The sequence below is a fragment of the Heterocephalus glaber genome, unplaced genomic scaffold (genome assembly GCF_053883595.1).
Source record: "Heterocephalus glaber isolate CG9 unplaced genomic scaffold, H.glaber_assembly_v1.0 deba00001608, whole genome shotgun sequence".
Lineage (NCBI taxonomy): Eukaryota > Metazoa > Chordata > Mammalia > Rodentia > Bathyergidae > Heterocephalus > Heterocephalus glaber.
The window spans coordinates 39034819-39060821 of NW_028258379.1; the positions used below are offsets into that span (position 1 = coordinate 39034819).

The following is a 26003-nucleotide window of genomic DNA, read 5'->3' on the forward strand; positions in this document are numbered from 1 at the left end:
GTCAGGTTTGGTGCAACACTGTCCCTTACCCTTCCCAGTTCCTGCTGGTGAGTGTGTTGGGCCAAGACTTCCTGCTTCTTAAGGCAGGTAGAAAGCACCCTGCAGAGAAGGCTGCTTCTCAGAAGACGGTGTTGTCTTCTTTTTCTCCACCTGGGGGAGTCAGAGGATGAGCGTAAAGTTGAAACTCCAGAAAGAGGATACATTGGGTTTTCCTTCATTTTATGTATGTAATTTTTGAAAGATAAGATTTATGTTCATGACCCCGAAGAGCTTATTTTCAGATGCTCTGTGCTTGTGGACTATAGTGCTTTCCAAATTCTGTTTTTGCCCAGTGGTATCAAAGTATAAGGACCTCTGCCGGATAGGATGTTGACCATTTGCCACACTTGGTGGTTTCATTTAAATCAAACTTGATGAAAATGAAATGAGAATTTCAGTTCCTCGGTGCAATAGCCACATTTTGGGGGCTCTGTGGCCATAGATGTTCGATGCTTCCAGCTTCCCAGAAGGTTGGCAGACAGAGCCACATTGCAGCCTAACAGTGTTTCCCAAAGCCAACTTTGACATCTGTATGTGTAATTTTATTACCCATCACTCTTGGTGCGATGAAATAGCCAATCTCAGGTTAAATTTAAAGGACATGAGGTTATGTAACTTGGCCAACGCGGAAGAAGTAGATAAAATGAAGGAAAAGAAGAAGGCAGGAAGGAAAAGGAGGATTCTGGTGAGACAGAGGAGGCTGCTTCTCCCTATGGGTCCGTGCTGGCCTGCCATGTGAGAAAAGGAGTCTTGAGACCCGAGAGAATCACATCTCCTTCCAGTTGTTCTTTTGGCAGTTTCTCTTACATATTATTCTTGGGTCAAAATACATATGGTTAAAAAATAAAATAGTACAGAATTTTACAGCACCACCCCCACACTTAGGCCTGCTCAGGGACCATGTCACCAGGGGGACGGTCCTAGTGGACCCTGAATATCCAGAGGGAGTCGTCTCTGGGCTGTTTCGATGGCACTGCTGGCTGGATCCCCCCGGAGACAGTGTCATTTGGGGAGGGCGGTGCTGGACACGGATGCCCTTCCTACTGGCTGGAGGAGTGCCCTCCTCCAGGTGACCTAGCAGGTGCCTTCTGAGGCTCAGCACCAGAGAGCAGAGTCACCTTCAGTGAAGGCATACCAGCTGCATCACCTTGGTGACAACAAAACTGTCCTGATGTGTTTCAAGGGAGCCCTGGTGCCACCTCTGGCAGCCTCTCTGCTTCAGGTGGTCAGGGGCAGTCTCACCACGGATATGACGTTCAGTGTCACTGTCATTTCGGTGACTGTCAAGGACTCACTGGTGCCAAGCCCTGGGGAAGGGCATTCCAGCCCAAGGCAGCAGCTAGTGCAGAGACTCTGGGGCAGAAGTGAGCTTGGTGTAGGCACGGGAAAGGCCACTTAGCGGAAAAAGTGTGGGTGGGTGGCACATGCCTTTCATTCCAGCCCTTGGAGGCTGAGGCAGGAGAATTGCAACTTGAGTCCCTGGACTACTTAGTGAGACCCTCAAAATTAAAAATAAATAAAGGCAGAAGGTGTGGCTCGGTGTGAAAGCCCTGGGTTCATCACCAGTACCACAAAAGGAAAATGTGCAAGTGCGAGTGGGAAGATGAAGTTGGAGGGGTGAGCACCAGCAGGATTAAGGAAGATCTTGTGAGCAGTGTTGGCAGGGTTTTGGATTTGGATTTCCAGGGTGAAGCGCTTGACTCAGAGACAGGAGATGATCTGAGTTAAGTATTTGCGAAGATCTTACTGGCTGCTGAGGAGGAACAGAGCGGCAGGAGTAGAACAGGGAGACCAGCTAGAAGACTTCTCTCAGCTAAATGGTAGCTCAGGCCTGTGACCCCAGCACTCAGGGAAGCTGAGGCAGGAGGATCACAAGTTTGAGCCCAGCCTGGGCAAGGTAGCAGCTTAGTGAGACCCGCTGTCAAAGCTGGGGATGTGTGCTGGGGTCAATCCCAGGTCAATCCCCTGTACTGCAAAAAGAGAAAAGGAAGAAGGGGGTCCGCTGCTTTCTCAGATGCTTCTCTGCTCACTCAAGGATGAGGTGCCAGCACACCCGCTGTGGGCTCTGCACTTGGGGTCAGCTCACTGCTCACTCAGGGCCTCTGCTCACCTGGTGCTGAGACTTTCAGCCCCTAAGGGCCAGAAAGTGAAGTGCTTTGCCCTGGGGTTGGCTCCTTAGTCTCCCCAAACAGCATGGTTTCTTTGGAGAGTTCGCTTTAGTCTTACAGATGCTGGCTCAGCAGTGTTCTGCAGAGGCAGCCAGGGAGGTGGCTGTGGACAGAGGAGTGTCAGACGGAAATGTAATCTCCTCGCTCCTCCTCCTCCTGCAGCAGGGTTCCACGTCCTAGCCTGGGGGCATTGTGGGGTCAGACCCCCACCCCGGGGCAACTTGGGCTTGGGGTTGGAGTTCCTGTGCCTTGGACCCGTGACTCCCCCACAGCCGGGTCAGGGTTCAGGGTCTGCTGTTAAGTGCAGTGCACAGCTGACCTCCAGGGGGAGGCACTCCTATTCTCACTTTCTTTCTACCTCTCTGCCAGGAATTGTTGATCTGAAAAAAACTTCCTGGGAAGGGGCTGATAGTAAATATTCTAGACTTTGCAGGGCCTCAAGTATTTGCATGGTCTCTGCCCCAGCCCAGCAGCTCCTCTGTTGTAGTAAGAAAGCAGGTTTAAATGATAGTAAACAAATAATCCTTATGTTCCAGTAAAACTTTATTTATAGAACAGGCCAGGGGGCCAGATGTGGCCCAGGGGCTGTAGCTTTCAGGTCTGGACTGTGGGAATCCAAGTGAGGGTCACCACTTTTGATGAGTGCCATGTTGCTGCCCTCAGACCGAATCTGAACCAGCACTGGCCAGCTCAGTAAAAGAGACACCCTTTGTGTTAGACTCCACTCGGTCTAGAAGCTACTTTGAGGGACCATTGACATAGCCTGCCCAACTGAACAATAAACATCTTACATCTAGTGGTGAATGTTTAGAAATGCAGTGTTTGAATGAGAGGAAAAGCTGCTTGTTTGGGACAGTCATCCCTCATATGGTAAAACCTCTAGGAGGGAGGCTTTGTCACCAAGCCAGTCGCCTGTTTTGCTGTTTCAGTGAATAATTTCCAAGTACAGAGACTAATAAACACCCATGCGTTTGCTGCCCAGATTTCTCTCTACTCCCCATGTATGGGGTGCTACATCAGAGGTTGTGGGGCAAGAGGTAACGACCAGGCACCTGGACGTTGAGGCTTGATGGTCTTTCATTAGAAACTGCACACCTTCTCCTGTTAAGGGTGAGGGAATCCACTTGCTTTCCATCTCACGATGTGCAGCCATGCTCCATGGCTGGGGTGAGAGCCTGGTACCCCCAAGGCAGGCAGTGCGGGCCAGGCCCAGGGATAGCAGTCTAGCTCTCCAGGCTGGGCACCCAACCCCAATAGGGCTGGCACTGACCACTTCTCCTTCCCTCTTCTCAAGGGTACAGACACACACACGCACCCATACACGTGCATGCACACACACACACACACACACACACACACACACACACACACACACCCCTCCAGCATCTCAGAGCGCAGAGCCAGGTGTTCTTCAGTCAGGAGGTCCTGCGAAGGACAGGAGAGGGGATAGCTGCTGTTGACAGTCTGGCTTCCATTGGAGCAGCCACCAAGGGCCTCTGACACACCTCAGATCCTCCCAAAGTCCTCCCCAGTACCCCAGAAATGCAGGTGTTCTGTAGACAGATGGGGCCCGTCGTGTTCACCAGGGGCCTCTAGGACCGCTGACAGTCAGTGACTCCTGGGGAAGAGAAGGGCAGCCATTTTGATGTGGGTTTACAAATAATGCTGCATTTGATAAATAATTTCCCAACTCGAGCCAGAGGTAGGAGGATAAAGTAAATCCTGTGCCATCTCCCACCTCACTGCATAAATAGATGAAAGTAAAACTAACTATAGCCTCCATTCCAGCAGAGTGACAGAGAAGGAAGAATTAGGTCAGTATGTGTGTATGTATGCATGCAGTGCTGGAGAGTGAACCAGAGCCTTACACTGAGCTACATCCCCAGCCCTTTTTATTTTATTTTTTAATTTTGTGACTGGGTTTTGCTAAATTGTTCAAGCTGGCCTTGAAACTTGGGATCCCTCTGTCTCAGCCTCCCAGGCAGCTGGGATTACAGGTGTGCGCCACCATGTCCAGCCTTCAAGTCTTTTTTTAAAAAAAAGATCTCAAAAAATAAAATTACTCAAGTCAGGTAACTAGTATCATACTTCCTGACAAATACTACTTTTAAGGTCAAGATCCAGTTTTTACTTTATGCGTGAACTCTTAAGCAGCAGGAGTACACCTGTCGTCTCTCACTGAATGTTCCACTGACATTCATGCCTCCTCTCCGTCAGAGAGCAGTGAGCGCTCCCCATCATGGGCCTCACTGGTGATATCTAGCAAGCAGTCACCCGACCCCACCCCTGGCAACCTCTAGTCTGTCCCCAGTGGATTTACCCATTCTTTACATTTCCAAGGATGGAATTGTGCAGTACATGGCCTTTTGGGTCCAGCTGCTTTCCCCTGACACTGTGGTCAGGGGTCATCTATGCTGTAACCCGTGTCGGAGCTTTGTCCCTCTTTAGGGCTGCAGTGTATGTGACATTTGTGATTACACCAGCTGATGGTGTCTGGGTTGTTTCCAGCTATTATGAATAGTGCTGCTGTGGATATTTGTGTACACATCCTTGTTTGAGCACCCATTTTCAGTTCTTTTGGGTACATACCTGGGAGTGGGATGCAGGATCATGTGAGCATTGTTTAACTACTGAAGAACCAAACTGTTTTCCACAGCTACTGTCCCACTTGACATGTCCCCCAGCAGTGCACAAAGTTCCACGTTCTCCGCATCCTTACTAATGACCGTTACTTTTCATTTTTAAAAACACTAGTCCTGGTGGTTGTGAAATGGTGTGTCATTGAAGTTTTTGTTTGCAATTGACTGAAGGCTAACGGTGTTGAGAATCTTTTTGTGTGCTTGTTGACCATTTTTGTATCTTCTTTGGAGAGATTTCCATTTAAGTCACTTGGCCACTTTTAAATTGGGTTGCTTTTCTGTAAGTTGTTAGAGTTCTTTTTGTATTCTGGATATAATTTGCAAATATTTTCTCCCATTCTGTAAGTTGTTCTTTCACTTTCTTGGTAATGTCCTTTTTATTTTTAATCCAGAGAAGTTTTTTTAATTGAATTTTTATTAGTACATGTTTGCAGTACATAATGATTACTTTCAATATGGGGAATTGGCATATTTTTTCCTGTTCCCCTCCACCCCTGTTTGTTTGATTTTTTTTTTTTCAGTTTTTTGTGGGTTTTTTGGGCCAGCATCAGATTTATTTATTTTATTTTATGTCTTTATCAGGTTAATTATCATAAACACAGTTTAACAGCCAGACTAACAGGCAAAAATATATATATATAACACATAAGACAGTAATATCAAATCCAGGTACACTTCTGGGTACATTGGCCATGCTGGTTTATGATAACCTTTTTTTCTCTCTCCTTTTTTTTCCTATTGCCTGTCTCTTATTTTGCACTTTATTTATATATCGGGTTTCTCATATAAGCAAAACCATGTGATATTTAAGCTTGTGTGTCTGATTTATGTCACTTAACATTATGGTCTCAGGGTGTACCCATTTTCCAACAAATTACTCGTTTATCCTTCTTTATGACAGAGTAGTAGTCTACTGTGTAGAAATATCACATTTTCTTTATCCATTCATCTATTGATGGACATATAGTTTGCTTTCAAGATTTAGTTATTGTGATTTGTGCAACTGTATGTGGATGTGCATGGGTCACTGTAATATGATGTCTTAACTCTCAGGAAGATACCCAGAAGGGGAATAGCTGGGTCAAATAGAATTTCTATTTTTCACTTTTTGAGAAATCTCCATACTGATGTCCACAGTGGTTGTACACTCCCACCAACCAGAAAGAGTTTCTTGTTCCCATAGCCTTTCCAGCCTTTGTTATTATGTGCTTTCTTGATGGTGGCCATTCTTTCTGGAGTTAGATGGGCTCTCAGAGCTGTTTTAATTTACATTTCTCGAATGGCCAGCGATGATGAACGTTTTTTTCTTGTATTTATTGCCCATTTGTACTTCTTCATACAAGAAGTGTCTATTTCAGATGCCCAGTTTTTTGAGTTTTTAAATGTAGGGAGTCTAATTTTTTTTAGTTCATTTGTATTCTAGATATTAGTCCTTTGTTGAGGAGTAGCTGGCAACATTTTTTCCCCATTCTGTAGGTTGTCTCTTCACTTTGTTGGTGGTTTCCTTTGTTGTGCAGCAGTGTTTTAATTTGATATGATCCTATTTGTTGATTTTTGATAGTATTTCTTGTGCAACCAGGTTTCTGTTCAGAAAGTCTATGCCTTCAAGAATGTTCAACAGTTTTACCTATTTTGTCTTCTAGCAGACTGTTTTTGTTTTAATATTTAGATATTTGATCCATTTTGACTTTAGTGCATGGTGAGAGATAGGAGTCTAGGTTCAATTTTCGGCATGTGGAAAGTCAGTTTTCCCAGCACCATTTGTTAAAGAGGCTGACTTTCCTCCAGCAAAAGTATTCGGCCCCTTTGTCAAAGATAAGGTGGCTGAGTGTGCCTGGAGTTACTTCTGCATCCTCTGTTCAGTTCCATTGACCCACAAGTCTGTTTATTTGCCAGTACCATGCTGTTTTTATCACTGTAGCTTTGTAGTATAACTGAGGTCCAGAATTGTGATGCCCCCCGCTTTGCCCTTGTCTCCCAGAATTCCTCTTGCTACTCTAGGTCTCTTCTTATTCTATATGAATTTTAGGATTGCTTTCTCTAGTTCTGTGAAGAATGCTATTAGTATTTTGATTGGGATTGCATTAAATCTATGTAACAGTTTTGAAAGTATGGCCATTTCGACTATATTGGTTCTGTTTATCCAGGAACAGGGATGTATTTCCATTTTCTGATGTCCCCTTTGATCTCCTTTTTCAGACTACTGTAGTTTTCATTATAGAAGTCTTACACTCTTTTAATAGGTTAATTTCTAAGTATTTCCTTTTTCTTGATGCAATTGCAAAAGCCATTGTTTCCCTAATTTCTCTCTTGGTGAGTTTTATTACTGGTGTACAGGCATACTATTGATTTTTTGAGTGTTGAGTTTGTATCCCACTACTTTCCTGAATTTGATTATTACTAGGAGTCTTTTGGTGGAGTTTTTGGGGTCTTATATGTAGAGGATCATATCATCTGCAAATAATGATAATTTAACTCCCTTTTATTTCTTTCTCTTGTCCAATTGCTCTGGCTAATGTTTTGTTGTTGTTGGGGGTGTTGTTTTTGTTTTTGTTTTGGTACTGGAGATCGAACTCGGGACCTTGAGCCTGCAATTCTGGCTAATATTTTGAGAACTATATTGAACAAGAATAGTGATAGCAGACATCTTGATATTAAGAGGGAAAGCTTTTCCCATTTAGAATGATGTTGGCTATTGGTTTATCATAGATGCCCTTTATCAGATTGAGATAAAGCCCTTCTGTACCTATTTTCTTCAGGATTTTTATCAAGAATGAATGTTGGATTTTGTCAAATGCTTTTTCTATATCTCTTGAAATGATCATGTGATTTTTATCCCTTCTTCTATTTATGTGGTGTATTCATTTATTGGTTTGTGTATGTTGAACCATATTTGCATCCCTGGGATGAATCCTACTTGGTCATGATGTATGATATTTTTGATGATTTGCTGCATTCTATTTGCCAGTATCTTATTGAAGATTTTTGCATCTGTGTTCATTAAAGAGGTTGGCCTATAGTTGTCTTTTTTGGTTGGGTCCTTTTCTGGTTTTGGAATCGAGGTAATGATTGCATCCACGAATGACTTTGGGAGTACTGCTTTCCTTTTGATTTCATTAAATGTTTGAGGAGTATTGACATTAGATTTCTCTTAAGTTCTTGTAGAATCCATCAGGACTTTCGCTTGTCTTAGTAGGGTTTTTTTATTATTACTTCTTCAATTTCATTGCCTGTTACCGGGTTATTCAGGATTCTTATATCTTCTTGGTTTAGTTTGGTAGTTCATATGTATCTAGGAATATATTTCTTATGAATTTTCCATTGTATTAGAGTACAAATTCTCAAAGTAGTTATCAGTGATCTGGATTTCAATAGAATCCATTGTGAGTTCACCTTTTTCATTTCTAATTGCATGGATTTGGGTTTTTCTTTCCTTATTTTGGTAAAATTGGCTAAGGATTTCCTGTTTTGTTTGTTCTTTCAAAGAACCATTGATTCTTTTTATTTTTTAGTCTCAATTTCATTAATTTCTGCTCTGATCTTTGTAATTTCCTTCCTTGTACTAGTTTTGGATTTGGATGGTTTTTTGTTTTTGTTGAGGTGCATCATTAGGTTATTTATTTGAGCCTGCCCTGTTTTTCTGGGTGTGTTGGGGGGAGTGTTTTGTTTTGGTTTTTGGTTTTTTGGAGACAGGGTCTCGCTATCTAGTACATTGAAGATCTCAGTGTCCTTTGAGAAACGTTGGCCCAAAATTTCTCAGTTAACCTCACACAGGAAAGACCAGCATTTGGGTCATAACTCAAGACTTTGGTCATAAGTTAAAACTAAAATTCCAGTCATAACCCAAGTTGTTCGTATGTGAGGTGGGTCATAACTTGAGGGTCCACTGTGTTACTGAGAGGTACTGTCTTATTCCTGTCAGTGCATTATTTTCCTGTTGCTGATTTTTTTTTCTTTTTCTTTTGTTTTGTTGCTTGTCTTTCTGAGTGTATTCACTGTTTCGACTTACTGACGCTGTTGGCTTCATTGTGTCTTTCTAGGATATCCTTGAGAATTTTTTATAATGCTGATTTGGTGGTCATGAATTTCTTGAGGTGTTTCCTTATCATGGAAATATCTTATTTCTCCATCAAGTTTGAAGAAATGTTTTGTAGGATACATAAGTCAGGATTGTAAGGTATCTTTAAAGGGTTGAAACACTTCAAGCTTTCCTGAGCTTTTAAGGTTTGTGTTGAGAAGTCTGCTGTAATTCTAATGTGTTTACCTTTATATATGACTCACTGCCTTTCTCTAACAGCTTTAACATGTTCCCACCATCTTGAACTACCAGTGGTAAATGCATGACTATCCATTGGACTGCTTGAACCACCAGTGTTTAGCTATTTAACATCAGATGATAGAATTCTATTCAGAGCCACCCAGCAGCAGAACATATGAATTATGGCCCCATATGATTTACGGCCCCGTGGCGAACATGTTAAGATTTTGTCCCTTTGACTTACTTCCAGTACTTTCAGTATAATGTGGTATAGAGAGGTTCTCTTTTGGTTGTGGCATATTTGGAATTCTATGTGCCTCACTTATCTGTATGTTTATTTCTTTTCCTATATTTGGGATGTTTTCTGCCATTATTTCTGTGAACAGGTTTTTTATGCTATTTGTGCTGTCTTCCAATTTTTCACTTATTCTAATTGTTTTTAGATTAGTCTTTGTGTCATCTAGTAGCTGTTGGATCCATTTTTCATGTTTTCATGTCTTTGAGTAGTCAGTCTTTGAAGGCATTATTGTCTTCTAGTTCTGAAATTCTGTCCTCACATTGGTCACTTCTGCTGCCCATACTTTCAGTATAATTTTTAATCTCATGGATTTCTGATTGAAACCTTTTCATGGACTCTTATTCCCTGCTAAGGTTGTCATTCATGTTTTGTATTATTTTGTTTAGCTCAGCTAGCTTTTTATTAGTATCTTGTGAAAGCTCCTGGATCATTTTGGTTATTACTTCCATTATCTGTTTAGTTACATCTTTGATCCTGCTGACTACCTCTTTGATCTATTTTCTAACCTCCTCTTTTGTCCTTTTGAGTAATTCAAGTGTGTACCTTATGCTGTTTTTCCCCTCAGTTCTCCCCTGGATTGGATTCAGGGGAGTGGAGAAGTTTGGGAGGTATTTTGTTGCCTTGTCTTGTCACGTTTCCATTTTTTGTTTGTTTTGATTTGTTTTGTGCTGAGATTTGTGGGCACTTAGAGTGTAAAGATCTTGTTGCTAGAATAGAAATCTCTTCAGTCGCTTCTCAGAGATGTACTTTGGGCATGACTAACTTTGCCTCAACTCCAGGATCCAGCCATCCCACAGCTGCTCTGAGGTCCAGGTTCAAACAGTCAGCCCTTCCCCGGAATGGCGTCTGACCAAGCATTCTCTCCAGGGGTATGGCAGGCACTTGGACAGCTGTTGCCTGTCCAAGGACTCACAAAGGAGCAGAATCCCACACTCTCCTGCAACTCACAGCACACACCGGTCCATTCCAGGAAACTATTGTAAATTGAAAGCTAATAAGATTTTCCTCTGTGTACTTCTAGGAGTTCTGTGGCTTTAACTTTTATATTTGGGTCTGTGATCCACTTGGAGTTAATGTTTGTATATGGTATGGAGGTGGGGAGATCTGGCTTCTTTCTTTTCCATTTGAGTGTCCAGGTGTCCCAGCACCATCTGCTGAAGAAGCTGCTTGTATTCTTTTCCCACAGAATGAATGGTCTTGGTTCTGAGTTCTGTCCCACTGATTTCTATGTCATATACTATTTTGATCAAAATTCTCTTTCAAAAACAGCCAGGGATGTTGCTCAGTAGCACCGTGCTTGCCTGGCAACCTCAAGGTCCTGAGATCAATCCCTAGTACCAAGAAGAAAAACAAAAAACGAAAGAACAGATTTCAATAGACAGGCTAATTGAGGTTTTATCTGAGAGGACAAATAGTTTGGCATTGGGGGACCATTAAGTATGCATTTGTTCTGTTCGTAGAAACAGTTGTGTGAAGGGTAGAATCAGGAGGTAAGAGTCAGTGATAGTGTGAAGAGACAGCAAGCTCTAGGCCATCTCATGAGCAGTGGCAGATAAAAGGGAGAGAAGGTGCAGCCCTGGCTCTCCAAAAGCCTGAAGCTCTTTGTAGAAGCAGACGTGTGATTCAAGGTATGACACAAGAATATCAGGGACGTGTTGGGACCTGACTGCATGAGAGAGGAGGTGGGGAAGACGCTTAGCAGAAGTGCCACTCAAGCCAGGACTGAAGGCTGAGTTTCTCAGAAGCTTGGTGGGAGCAGGCAAAGAGAGCATTTCAAGTGGAAGGAGCAGGTTTTGCCATAGGCCATGTTCAGAGAACATCTGGAAGGAGCCTGCACATTTAGAGTGAAAGGCTCTGTTCAGAGGCTTACAGCAAAAGCAGGGGTGGGGAAAGGCTAGGGATGGCACATTCTAGTTGTCTAGAGGTAATAGGAATAAATGAGAGAATTTTAAGAACTTTATATTATAAATTATTTTCTATACACAGAAGTGGAGAGTGAAGTATGTTGAAGCCTGAGATCTCTATCACCCAGCTTTCTTATCATCAGATGCCACAGGACTGCTTATCTAGCTTCCACCCCAACCTGTCTTCCTTTTATTATCTTGAATAAAATCTGAGCCATAAAGACTATCCTTCAATAAGGACTTTCTAAAATTAACATGTATTATACGTATTCATGTGGTTCAGCATGATGCTTCAATACATGCATAAAGCATACCAATCAAATCCATCTTCCCTTTATTTACCCTAATAATTAGTACTTTTTATTCAGGTTGACTTCCACATAGCATGCTCTGGGCCTTTTTGGGTTTTTGAGAGGGTTGGTTAGGCGGGCCAGTGATGGGGGATCAAACCGAGGGCCTCACACGTGCCAGGCAAGCCCTCTACCACTGAGCTACACAGCCCGCCCTCATGTCCACGTATGAGAGAAAATGCTGTACTTGTCTCTACACCTGGCTTATTTCACTTAATGTGATGTCTTCCAGTTCCATCCATGTTGCTGCAAATAAGATTTTATTCTCCATCTGTGTACCATACTGCTTGTATTCATTCACCTGTGACAGGCTCCTAAGCTGCTCCTGTATCTTAGCTTTGTGAATAATGCTGCAATAAACATGGGTGTGCAGAAGTCTCTTTGTATGCTGATTTCATTCCTTTGGATGTGTACCCAGAATTGGGGTTGCTGGGTCACATGGTAGATCTGTTTTTAGTTTATTGAGGAACCTCTGCATGTTCTCCATAATGGTTGTACTAATTTTCATTCCTATCAACAGTGTGTAAGAGTTCCCTTTTTTCCACATCCTCACTGGCATTTCTTTTTTATACTAGTAGCCAGTCTAACTGAGGTGAGATGGTATCTTATTGTAATTTTGATTTGATTCGCATTTCCCTGATGGCTAATGATATTGAGGACTCTTTCATGTGCTTATTGGCCATTTGTATTTCTTCTTTTGGGAAGAATGTGTTCAGATCTCTTGCCCATTTTTTTAATTGTACTACTTGTTCTATGTGAGTCTGTGTGAGTCTGTGTGCGTGTTCCCTATAGATTCTGGGTATTACTCCTCTGTCAGATGAGTGTTTGGCATATATTTTCTCTCATTCTGTAAGTTGTCTCTGCTCTGTTGATTGTTTCCTTTGCTGTGTAGAAACTTATTTGATTAATCTGATTTGTTAACTTGTTTTTGTTTTCTTTGCTTTTGGACTTTTAAACAAAATACTATTAGGGCTAGGGATGTAGCTCAGTGGCACTGAACCTGTCTGGCAAGTGCAAGGTCTTGAATTCTATCCCTGATACCACACACACACAAAATACTGTTGTCACACCTGAAGAGTTTAACAGTGAGTGTTCAAGTTGCCACTGCTCCTGCCCCCTATTTCAGTTGATTAGTTTGAGTCCAGATCCAAATAAGCTGTGTTTATTAACAGTTGGTTGTTATGTGTCCTGCATCTCTTATTCTGTGTAAGTTTCTCTTTGCAGTTTAATTGTTAAAGAAATCAAATTGTTCATGCACATTTGAAGGATATGATTCTCAACCAAGGCTGATTTTGCCCCCACCCCAGGGGGGACATTTGGCAATGTCTGGAGATACTCTTGGCTGTCACAGCTTGAGGAAGGGGCCGCTTGCTTCTGATGGGCTGAGGCCAGGGACAGTGTAAATACCCTGCAGCGTACGGTGTAGACCCCAGAAAGAGAGGATCGCCCAGCCAGGTGTCAGTAGCGCTGCTGCAGGGGACCCTGCTGTGACGTCCCCACGTGCTGTGTCTTACAGATCACATCTCCTCCAGACTGTGTGTTCCCCTTTCCATCGTGTGTCTATCAGCTGGGGTTAGACCCAGGCCTTGGTCACATTCAGACTGGAATTTCACGAGGGGCAAAAACACTTCCTAAAGGAGTATGTCACAAGATATCAGCTAGCCTCTGGCACATTAGTGGTAGCAGTTTGGTCAGTCCATTATAAAACTGAAGAAGAAAATTTTGAAATACAGTAGAGAGTGAAATTGCTGCAGTGTGCAGTAAAGGGAAGAGGCGGTGTTGGGATCAACCCAGGATTGAAGGCCATGGCCTGAACAAGGTTCAAGTGGCTGTACCACTCGCTGCATGATCCTAGGTGCCCACCCCACACTCGGAACCTGGGTTTGCTGTCTGTGAGGCCACTACAGTACCGTGCCAGTGCTTGGAGGATGCAGTGCAGTTCTGGAATAGCTGCTCCCACAGTTTCCACCCTTGCCTTGCCCACCTCCAGGTTATGGGCACCATGAGGACAGGCCCACACTATCATTCCCAGTGTCCAGCACATATGGGCACTGTACAGACATTTGCAGAGGTTAAGGAACCATTAGAGAACACAGAGGAGGAGGCAAAGTGTCTGTGTGGTCGAGAATTCCATGCAGGCAGTGCTCCTGGGCGCTGCCCATTGGTGCGGTCTGCCGGCCACTGGGGTTGGAGCTGAGGAGGAATATTGTTAACAGCTACCTTGCTTTTGTCCTGTGCCCAATGTTCCCCTCACCTTCTCCACTCTTGTCAGGCCTTGTCCCTTCCTTCCCCTCCTGTACAGTGATTCCTGGCAGATGCCCTGGTACTGCCTTCCCATGCACATGGACAAAGCCAGCGGATTGGCCAGGTCTATGCCCCATCATCCTTTCCCTCTTCTGTCCTGTGGTCCCCACAGACGGGTCCAGGCCCAGCTCCTGGCTCAGCCATTCTCTCGGTGGCATCTCCCTTCTGTGGGCCCGTGAAACCAGCACAGAGGTGCCTTCCACCTTTCCCACTTTGAACCATCACAGCCTCCTCCAACCCACTGCCTCCTTCCCACCCAGATTTCTCAAAACCGTTGCTGATCCTCTTGGTCTCCCTGCTTCATCCTCAGCTCTAGTCAGCAAAGCACAGCTCCGGGAAGCAGGCCACATCCAGATGCAACCTCGGTGTGGCCGATGCTTGGTCATTTGGTGGCATTTGACAGGGCTGTTATCCTTCCTTCCTCTCTCCACTTCCTTCCAGGAGGCCACACCCACCCAGGTTTTGTATTGCTTGGCTCCTTCGTGGTCTCTTCCTCCTATTGCCCATTCTTCTCCCTTTGCCTTCTTCTGCCAGGCAGGTGTCCATTCCCAGGACTTGAGTGACCACTTAGATATCATCAGCTTCGTGTTCACATCGCTGCCCCAGACAAGAATTCCTGGGTACCTGTGGGGTGGCAGGCAGGACTGTCCTGGGCACTGGGACACAGAGGTGAAGCAGTCCAATGAGAGCTTGCTCTCTCTAGGGTGGGGTGGGTAGAATTAGCCAAGAAAGCAAGAAAAGAAAGAGAAGCCCACTGTGGATTCATGGAATAAGGAAAATCAAATAGAACTGGCTCTGAAAGACATAGAGCAAGTAATTTCGGACACTTCACCTCTCGTATATGGTGGAACTGCCACTTAGGGACCTCAGGCAGTATGGTCTCACTTGAACTTGTTCCTCTCGTGCAGCAGTGGCTTTCTCACTATCCACTTGTTTGTTTTGGCCAGAAGTGGGGTGCTCTCCCTGGCTCCCTCCCTCACATCCACCCTGTCTTCCAGCACTCCTCATTTTACCCGAGTATGTGGGACTCTGTCCCATTTACCACATTTCCCCGATACTGCTGCCTAAGCTGACATCTTCACCTCTTTTTTAGACTTGGCAAGCCCTCTCTGGGCTCATCTGCCCTGCCCTAGTCCCCCAGAGCTGCAGTGGCCTTTTAGAAAGGGAGGTCTGCTCTTGCCGTTGCCCTGTGACACTGCACTTGCCTTCCCTTCTGGTTACCTTTCAGGTGGGCCTCAGAGCTCTCGCCAGGGCCAGGCACCTGCCCACAGCTCTGGAGGCACCGTGGCCAGGCTTAGCCTTCTTTTCTCAGAGAAGCCCTCCCTACTTGCCAGTCCCCAGGGTCCCCACAGACCTCATAGGTGGCTGAGCCGGACAGGCCCTGCTCTCCTGGGGCTCACAGTCCTTGGGGAGAAAACTGGCTGCCCGTAGTTGACAGGAGACTGTAGAATTACACTGCGCCAGGGCTGAGAGCCCTGCCATGAAGAGATGGGGCCTGACTGGCTGTGCTGTACCTCAAGGAGAAGAGAGAGCCACTTGGATCTGATCACCACTGAGGGATGTGGGCCTGAGAAGCCAGGAAGGATGTGAGAGGTGGTGGTGAAGCCTTCGAGGAGGTTTGTGCCTGGCATGGAGCTGGAGGGAGCTGGGCTGTCGTCACAGTGGGTTAAGCATGGACAGGAGAGCAGAGTTTTTTCGGGAAGTTCATTTTGCCTCCTCTGGGGAGAGGGCTCTGGAGGGGGTCAGAGTGAGGCAACAGCAGGGTTCAAGGGAGAAGACCCCGTGCCTGGGAGTCCACAGGTCTGAGGATGAGTTTTTTTATCGTCTCAGACATTAGAAAGCTTACCTCAGATGTTTCCCTACAAGGGCTGCCTTACCTATGGACTTGACCTGATTATGTGTTGTGGGTTACCAGATCACCAAGTGCAGTCTTGCACGATTGGTTATGTAAGGTGCTCTTGGGGTAGGAAGTGGCCAGGGAGCTGGTTCTGCTCATCTCTCTACCCATTGTATGTGCAGCACTAGATTGGGCATTATAGAAAAATGAAAAGAAGATGGAGTGTGATCTACTGGATCATGTGTGTGAGATTTAACATTTAAAACAAAGACCGTTTCTAGGAGGAGCTCTCTGTGACTAGTTTTCTAGGAGCACCCAGGCAAGCTGAACAGATGCGTTTTAACTGGGCATTCTGTGGAGGAGCAAGTAATAGGAGGGTTGAAGGAAGAAGGACCCATGCTTTCACGATCAGGTGGAAGAATGACAGATGTTGCATTGGTCAGCCTGTTGTCACTGACAGAACACCCGACATAGGCTGGTGTGAAGAGAGATTTACTTGGCTCGTGGTTTGGAGGTTCAAAGACATCGTGCCCGCGTTGGCTCGGCTCTGGTGAGGGCCGAATGTCAGACGGCAACAGCAGGAGTGTGTGTCAGAGGGGCAGCCACGTTTCAGACCAGCAGAGCAGCAGTGACCCACACCCCGCAGAGGGCACACCTCCACCTCCAGTGACAGGGGCCTCCAAGCGGGTTGTTCCTCTCAGAGACCCAGTCCGCCTCCAGCACCCCCGGGGCCAGGTTCCCGGCACAGAGTCCTCATGGGGACATGAAGCAGGTTCAAGCTGCAGTGGACATCAGGATCAGAGCCACAGGCCTTGGGAGGGAAGGGAACCAAGATTCTTTACTCCTGGGTTGGAATTCTGTCTGCTGCTACAAGTAGTTTCATCTTGGAAAACTCTTCCCAAGTATTCTTAAACAGCTCATGAAAAGTAAAGCAGCTCTTTCTGCTTAGTGGCAGTTTCACTCAGGGATGAGAGCAGATGTGGTTGGGGCTTTGGCGCGCCCACCCCCGCAGCCCTGCGTAATTGGAATGGGCTGGGGATTTGCGCCTGCAGGTTAGAACTTGGTGGCTCTCTGTAGAGCACACCTGTGCAGAAACTGGCCCCGTCACTTAGGGCAGCCAGACGAAGGCACCACAGTGAATATGTTGGATGAATCTTAGTGGCCAACACTTGCATTGCAGTGGCGATTGTCACTGCTAGGTGAGGGTAGCGCCAAGCCGTGGCGTGCTGTCATCTGGTCATTGGCCAAGAAGCCCTCCAGTGGGGGTCCCAGGGCCACACAGGGAGCGTGGCCCCTTAAGCCTGTGTGGTTGCCTTTGCCATGTGTTTCCGTGGCCTCTTCTCTGCCCCTCATGAGTATCTTAGCGCTGCATTGCAGGGTGGCACGGGGTTGGAAGGCCTGAGGGCAGCAGTGCCATCTGGGGATGAGTGTGCAAGTCAGGAGCGTAGAGATGGATGAATGAGAGAGAAGCCAGGAGGAACAGCAGCTCCTGGCTGAGGGGAAGCTCTTTTATACAGCCTTCACTGACTTTTGAGGGCTGAGGGGTGAGCTTGTGAGGAAAACCTGTCGTCCTAGGAGGTGTCCATTATATTTGCTGCCTGTCAACTCTGTATAGAGTACCACAAACCCAGTGGCTTACATGAACACACACTTAACATCTTACAGTTCTGGAGTCCTGAGTCTGACATGGAGGGAGGGACTGAGCAGGAGGGAAGGACTGAGCAGGCCTGCACAGCCTCTGGAGGTACCAGGGATCGAACTCAGGACCTTGCGCTTGGGAGACAGGCGGTGGAACCACTGAGCTGAATCCCCAGCCCCCTGCCTCCCTCTTGAAAGGAGTCGGCTGATGACTTTGGGCCCTGTGATAACCAAGATCTCTTCCTGCCTCAGGACCATGAACTTGGTCACATCTGCAGTCTCTCGCCAAGTGAAGTTACACTTTGGCAGGTGTGGGGGGTTAGGTCGTGATCATCTTTGGGGGGTGGGGGTCATTGCTCAGCTCACCATATCAACCTCCATGGTAAGATATGTAGACTCGGAAAGTCTGAGGGAGACATAAGATTTAGGTACCCTTGTGAGCCTCTCGGAGTCTAGCACTGCTGGAGGTGGGATGCAGCCTGACCCACCAGCACCACCAAGGAATCTTGGCTACTGTGGAGTGAGGGACTCTCCCAGAGCAAGATTTGTCTGCATTTTTGGTTTTTTGTTTTTTTCTAATTTTGATTGTGCTATACATACAGCATTTTACTTATTCGTTTGTTTTTATTTTATTTTGGAAGCAAATTTCCAGCAGAAAAAACAGCGCTGTGGCTGTCCAGTCTTCAACATCTGCTAAAATAAAAGTACCACCCCCTCCTCAGCCCATGGCGAAGAAAGACAAACGGCAGAATTCATCACGGTTTAATGCCAGTAGTAATAGAGAACTGCAAAAGCTACCATCTTTGAAAGGTAAATTTTTTTAAACTTGTGGCTATTTGGGAGAAGGAGTAATATCTGGGAGTTTATTAGCTTGTTATTCCTTCACTATGTTTACATTTTGCAGGATCTTTTCTCTTGAGGTTTCTTAGATTGAATGCATTAACTTATTTACTCAACTAACATTTTTAAATTTGGGATTATTAAGATAAAAATCTAATAATGAATATAAGTATACAATACTAAAACAGGATATGCTTTTCATAGTAATTGTGAGTTAGCCAATTTTTCTTTCAAGTAATTTTCTAGCTTAGAACTCTTAACAATCCAGGAAGGAGTTTCTATAAGAAGAATAATTGTAAAAGTTATAGTAGAACCTCTTCATTCTTCTTATGTTAAAGAAATAAAGAAGTAAATCGGGCATGGCAGCACATGCCTGTAATCTCAATACCTGGGATGCTGAGGAGGCTCGCCACCCATTCGAGGCCAGCGTGGACAACGTAGCAAGATCCTGTCTCAAAAAACAAAGCAAAACGAAAGGAAAGGAAGAAGTAGCTATAGCATTTGGGGGACTTTCTTTGTTATGATTCATTTGGAGAGCACCTCTAACCAGGGTTCCTTATTTGAGATTGGTCAGGGAAAAGTGCTCTGTACTGGAACCTACCCACACGGCCCAGCTGCCCCTTTCTGGGTGTGTTCAATCTCTGAACGTTTTCCTTCAGATTTTAAAGTTGAGGTGCTTAAAGCCTCATCAAGAAAACTAGGGTAAAGACCCTAAAGTCTTTATGAAAGGTTTCCCTCGGAAGACCTCTGTATTTGTAAAAATGTAAGACGGGTACACTAAATTTTTAAAAGACATCTTTCATCCCTTAAATCTGTAAGAATGGGTGTGTTACAGTTGACTGTCCTTGAGTGTGGACTCAGAGAGAGCAGGAGTTTGTCTTCTTTCTGCCTGTATCCTGCGTACCTCTCTCACACGGGCACAGTGGAATGTCGGGCAGGCGAGTTGGGAGAGGGCGAGTGTGGGTGGGCAGACGGACACATGGTGAATGGGCGGGTGAAGGAGTAAATTTATGGATTAATTTCTTCCCCATTGCTTGCGAAAACCCAGGCTCTCCACTCACTGCACTTCACAGAACTTGCATTCAGCTTGTGTTTACTTCGGCTTGGTGGTAGAGAGTATGCGTGCCGCTTTGTTTTTGGTGGGTCGTCTCCCTCCAGGTCTGTGTCTTTCTGATGGTGCTCATTCCCATTAAGCAAATGTATATTGCGTGCCTATGACAGTGGGCCCTGCTCTAGGTCCTGGGGGCGCCAAGCACTGAACAGAACTAAACCCCTGCTCTCCTTGACTCAACATCCCAAAGGTGCGACAGAGAGGGAAGGAATGCATGGGTGTGACCCCTCCTTCCAGTACCCTGCTGAGCCCCAGAATCAGGAGGTGTTAGATGTTTGCAACGACTGAGCCTTCATGTTCCAGCCCTCGTATCCCTTGCCACTGGGTTTGGCCTGTGCTGTGATGGGGGTGCGTCCGTGTGCCTCGCCCCTTGGATGCACGGGTCAGAGCCCAGGCGGGTACCAGCCTAGGCTCAGCTGTACTTCCTGCCTTGCTTTCCTCTCCGGAGGAGTCTATGCACAGCTGTCTCCGTGCCATTTGCCCTGCTTTTGTTCGTTGCTCCCAACCTCTGTCTCCTCCTTTTCTCACTATACCTAGTAAGAGTGGTCTGCTGTGCTCTTCACTGACGCTGAACTTCCCATCCCACACACAGTAAATCTACAGCTAGTCCCCACATCCAGGAGTATTGCACACCACTCAGGCCAGGTCCCCTCACGAGTCCTGTTGGGTAATTCTCAGCTATTCTAAAATATTCATTCTTCTCTATGCAGGCTACAGTGGTAAGAAAATACAGGAATTGACTGACATCACAATAAAGTTTCATATTAATCTGAGGAAGATTGACACTTATGATACCCTTTTCCTTTCTGGGAAGATAGTTTTTCTCTCCGTTTTATATTAAAAGATTCTGTAGGACCAGGCGTCGTGGCATATGCCTGTAATCCGAGCACTTGGGAGGCTGAGGCAGGAGGGTCATCGAGAATTTGAGGCCAGCCTGAACTGCATAGGGAGACCCTGTGTAAAAATATATATATATTTTAGGGTTTGCCTATAAATCTCTACCTTTTCACTAAGTTTATTTCTAAATATTTGTGACTGGGCTATATTTTTTTCCATGTATGCTTCAAGTTGGTTCTTGTTAACTGAAAAGTGATTGGTTTTTAAATACTTTCTTACACCGTCATCTTACCAAATTTTCTTATTGACTTTAATGATTCTTTTACTAGAATCTGTTCAAATAGTCCTGTCATTGGTAATTAGGCCTTTATCTCTCTTCCAATATTTATACCAATATATATGAGTCACTCTTAATTTTACTATACCGCTAGCCAGGACCAATTAAACAGGCAGCGGAGGGGATAGCAGGCAGCCTGTTTGTTCCCAGTGAAGGGCTTCAGCATCGCCTGATGTGATGTAAAGGAGGCACGTGGATCTGGGAAGTGGTCTTTAACAGGTGGTCGGCTGGCATCCAGGGTCTGCCCCTGTGTGGCCCTGGTGGCTGGTGTGGAATGGGTGGTTCTGTGCCAGAGCATGGTGACTCTTAACAAATGCCATGTGGTTTTTCTCTTTAAAATGTTAAGGCAGGCCAGGGATTTAGCTCAGTGGCGCCACACCTGCCTTACAAGTGCAAGGCCCTGAGTTCCATCCCCAGTACTGAAAAAAATTAATTAATTACATTAAATTAAATGTCGAGGCAATATTAGGAGTGCTGTGTTGATAGATTTTGTTTTGTTTTGTTTTGTTTTCAACTACATTGGCATTGTTGCAGTGTATTATTAAATGAGGTTTATTTTTGTTTTGGTTTTTTTTTGGTACTGGGGATCGAACTCAGGTCCTTCCGCTTGCACAGCAGGCAGTGAAATCACTGAGCCAAATACCCCGCTTGAGTTGATTTTTATAGATTGTGAGAGACAGGGATCTGGTTTCATCCTTCTGCATGTGGATGTCCAGTTTCCTCGAACTATTTACTACACAGATTGTTCTTTCTCCCAGGTATTCTTTTGACATGTTTGTTGTAAATCAATTGCCTGTGGGTGTGTACATTTATTTCTAAGTTTTCTGTTCTGTTCCATTGGTCTGTATGTGAGTTTTTATGCCAGTACCATGCTGTTTTGGTTACTGTAGTTTTGCAGTATATTTTTAAGTATTATGATGTCTCCAATATTATTCCTTTTAATGAACACTGTTTATATTTTTTTTTCTTTTTTTTTTTTTTTTTTGTACCAGGTATCAAACTCGGGTCTTTGCACTTCCGAGGCAGGTGGCGGAAGGTGAACACTGTTTTTGCCATTAGAGGCATTTTGTGGTTCCATTACAAATATTATGATAGTTTTTCTATTGCTGTGAAGAATGTCATTGGTATTTTGATAAGAATTACATTAAATTTGTAGATTATCTCAGGTGTTATACAGATTAATATTATTAATTCTTCCAAGCCATGACCATGGGATATCTTTTCATTTTTGTGTGTCCTCCTCAATTTCTTTCCTCAGTGTTTTATACTTTTTATTGTAGAGATCTTTCACATTCTTCAATTTATTCCTAAGTATTTTATTTTATTCCTTATATCTATTGGTTTTTTATATCTGTTGTTAATAGGATTGCTTTCTTGATTTTTCAGGAAGTTTATTGTTTATGTACAGAAATGATACTGATTTTTTTATGTGATTTTGTGCCCTGCACCTTTCTTGAATTCACTGATAAATTTTTAATAATTTTTTCATGGCATCATTAGGTTTATCTCTATATAAAATTATGCTGTCTGTGAAAAGGGATAGTTTGACTTCCTCCTTTATGATTTGGGTGCCCTTTTTTCTTTGTCTGCTTATTTCTCTGGCTAGGACTTTCCAGTGCTATAAAGAATAAGACTGGTGAAAAGTGGACATCCTTGTCTTGTTCCAAATCTTAGAGAAAATGCTTTCACCTTTTCTCCATTTGGTATATACAGCCATTATCATATTGTGGCGTGTTTCTTCTTTAGCTGATGTATTGAGGGCTTTTTCTCATGACAGAATATTGAATTTTATCAAATGCTTTTTCCATGTTGTTTAGATCTCTTTTTTTCTTAATCTAGATAAAGGTGTATTGGTTTTATCTTTTAAAAATAAATTTTTTGTTTTATTACTCACTTTTGTCAATCTCAATTTTGTTTATTTCTACTCTGATCTGTTTCCCTTTCTTCTGATTTTAAGTTTGATTAGTTCTTGCTTTTCTAATTCCTTGAGTTATATCATTGTTTATTTGAAATCTTTCTCCTTTTTTCTGGTGTGTGTGTGTGCGTGCGTAGGCATTTATTGCTTCAAACTTTCCTCAGTACTGCTCTTGCTATATCCTATAGGTTTTGGCTTGTGTTTTCATTTTCATTTTTTCCAATATATATTAATTGTTGTTAACTGATTAGTCATGCCAGAGAATGTTATTTAATATCCTTGTATTTGTACAGTTTCTAAAATTCCCTTTGTTGATTTCTAGTTTATTCCATTGTGGACAGAGAAGATACGTGATATGATTTTGAGTGGTTTTAATTTGTTAAGACTTGTTATTGTCCTAACATACAATCTATCCCGGAGAATGTTGAATGTACTGAAGATATAAATGTGAATTCTGCAACTGTTAGAGGAATGATTCTGTAAATGTCTTTTAGGTCTATTTGCTCTGTAGTATAGTTTAAGCCTGACATTTCTTTGTTGATTTGTGTGTGTGTATATAATCTGTCTGTGAATGAAAGTGGGGTGTTGAAGTCCTCATATATTATTGTATTCGAATCTGTCTCTCCTTTTACACCTAAAATATTTTCCTTATGTATTTGAGTTTTCTGCTGTTGGGTGCGTATATATGTACAATTGTTATATCCTCTTGTTGAATTGATCCCTTCATCATTATATAAATGACTTGTGTCTCCTTCTTATAGGTTTTGACTTAGCGTCTGTTCATCTGATATAAGCATATCTACTCCTGCTCAATTTAGGCTTCCATTTGCATGTGTATTCTAATGTTGTGGAGTAGAACACTCTGTAGACATCTACTAAGTCTATTTGTTCAAAAGTTTGGTTCAGTTCTAATACTTCATTTTTGGTTTTTTGTCTAGTTGATCTATGTGTGACAGCAGGGTATTGAAGTCCCCCATTATTATTGTATTAGTGTTTATTTGATTTTTCATGTCCATTAGTGTTTGTTTTATATAATTGGGTGCACTGGTATTTGGTGCATATATATTTATGATTGCTCCTCTTAGATTGTTCCCTTCACAAGGATGTAGTGACCATCGGTCTTTGCTTGAAATCCATTTTGTCTGCAAGTGGAATAGCCACCCCTGTTTTTTTCCAGGTTCCTGTCATATGGAGTATTGTTTTCCATCCTTTGACTTTCAGTCTATGAATTTCTTTTGGAATTAAATGTGTTTCTTGTATGCAGTGTGATCTTGGACCTTGCTTTTTTTTGTTGTTTTTGGTTTTTAAAATAAATTTTATTTTATCCCTCTCCCCCTCAAGCCCCCTATGTACAAAAACTTTGTTTCCATTTTTCCTTCTATTTTCACTTTTTCTTGTCCCTTCCTTCCTTCCTTTCTTGTCCCCCCCCCATTCCCCTTCCTATTTGAACACTTTCTTCCCATTTCCCAATATCCATCATACATCTCAGTCCTTATTCTCACTTTCAGTTTCTCACACCAGAGAAACAATGCAGTATTTAAACATGTGTGTCCAATTTATTTCACTTAAGATTATGGTCTCAAGGTCCATCCATTTAGTTTTTTGAGAAATCTCCACACTGATTTCCACAGTGGTTGCACCAGTCTGCACACCCACCAGCAGTGGAGAAGGGTTCCTTTTTCCCCACAGCCCCTCCAGCATTTGTTACTTGTTGATTTCTTGATAGCACCCACTCTTTCTAGAGTGAGGTGGAATCTCAGCATTGTTTTCATTTTCATTTCACAAATGACCAGTGGAACACTTTTACATATATTTATTTGCTGTTTCTAATTCTTCATCTGAGAAGTGTCTTTTTGTTTCAGATGCCCATTTTTTATTTTTTTTTCCAGTACCAGGGATTAAACTCAGGACCTGGTGCTTGTGAGACAGGTGCGGGCACCACTGAGCTAAATCCCTGGCCTCAGATGCCCATTTTGGGGGTCTTTAAATTGGAGGGGTCTGGTTTCTTTGAGTTCTTTATATATTCTGGATAATAGTCCTTTATCTGAATAGCTGGTAAAAAAATTTTCCCACACTGTGGGTTGTCTCTTCACTCTGTTGGTGGTTTCTTTTGCTGTGTAGAAGCTTTTTAATAAGATGAGGTCCCAGTTGTTGATTCTTTGTAGTATTCCCCATGTGGTCTGGGTTTTGTTCATAAAGTCTGCCTACTCCTATGTCCTCAAGCGTTCTGCTTATTCTCTCTTCCAGCAGATTTAGTGTTTTTGTTTTAATGTTTAGATCTTTGATCCATTTCAATTTTAGATTAGTACATGGTGAAAGACATGGGTCTAGTTTCAAACTCCAGCACATGGAAAGCCAATTTTTCCAGCACCATGTATTAAAGAGGCTATCTTTCTTCCAGTGAAGGTGGAAAAGATAAGGTGGCTGAGTATGTTTACAGGTGTTTCTGCATCCTCTAGTCTGTTCCATTGATCCTCAGGTCTGTTCTTTTGCCAGTACCATTCTGTTTTTATCACCGTAGCTTTGTAGTATAATTTAAAGTCAGGGATTGTGATACTCCCTGCCTTTCCAGGTGTACCTCTTCTTGGTATCTTTCTGATTGAGCAATGCCACTGTCCCTGTCTTCATTCTGTCCTCAGCTTGGCATGTCCACTGGGGTGCTGTGTGCTGCAAAGAAAGAAGCATTACAGGTGAGCCAGAGGGGTCCTCCTTCAGCCACCCCCTGAGGCGGTTTGCTGCTACGGGCCTGCAGCAGACCTAGGTTACTTCCAGTGTGACAAGTGCCCAAACTATTCTGGTTTGTGTTCAGTTTTCCCACATGAGCATCTTGGTTGATGTACTCAAAGCTGTCTTGCAAGTTATTTGTGCTTCCACAGAAGCTACTCATTCTGGCAGAGAAGACTTTACCAATCATCAGTTGTGGAGGAGAATGTATGTAGTGGATCTTTAGGGTGGAACCTTTGTAGCTCATGGCAACTGAGCCAAACATCATTTTCCCCAGCATGTTGACGTCGGAAGCCGGTCTCGTGTACTGGTACTTTGGCAACTGCTCCTTCACGTGGTGTGAAGATCCCCTAGAAGAACTACAGAAAGAGACACTGCTGCTCTCGTTGCTGCTTCCTTGGCAGCTTCTGGCTGATGTCCTTCTGGGAACATCCCCCACTTTCTGAGCTGCCACCTCTTCAATCTTCTGAACGGCTTTGGAATCAAACAAGACTTGTCTGCCCTTCTTCTTGCAGTCTTGGTAAACTATCAGGTGGATTTCACTCAGGTCAAACTCTGAACATGACCAGCTGAAGGCCACATGCTCCTTGGCCATCCTGCCCAGGCTGGGGGCTGCACTGCCCCTTTTGTTGAAGAGCCTCTGGAGCAGGGTTGGGGCCATGATGCTGCCACTCAGCTGCCACTCAGCCACCTCGGGGCCTCGGCTCAGCACACACCCAAGGGCAGCCACAGCACCCAGGGCCATCGCATGGGTAGGGGCAGCTGGGGAGGACACCATTCTGCTCTGCCGTACTCCTGCCAGGG

General features: G+C 44.0%; 1 protein-coding gene across 5 annotated transcripts in view; it reads left to right on the forward strand.

The window, feature by feature from the left end:
• The window catches only part of Ppp2r5c (protein phosphatase 2 regulatory subunit B'gamma), a 133718-nt gene that overhangs the window by 7568 nt on the left and 100147 nt on the right, over positions 1-26003 (forward strand). For all 5 annotated transcript variants that reach the window (XM_021244143.2, XM_004836936.4, XM_004836937.4 and 2 more), the window contains exon 3: positions 18077-18245. In XM_021244143.2, coding sequence (XP_021099802.2) covers positions 18161-18245 — 85 coding nt within the window. In that variant the 5' untranslated portion in view covers positions 18077-18160. The remainder of the gene's footprint in view (positions 1-18076; positions 18246-26003) is intronic.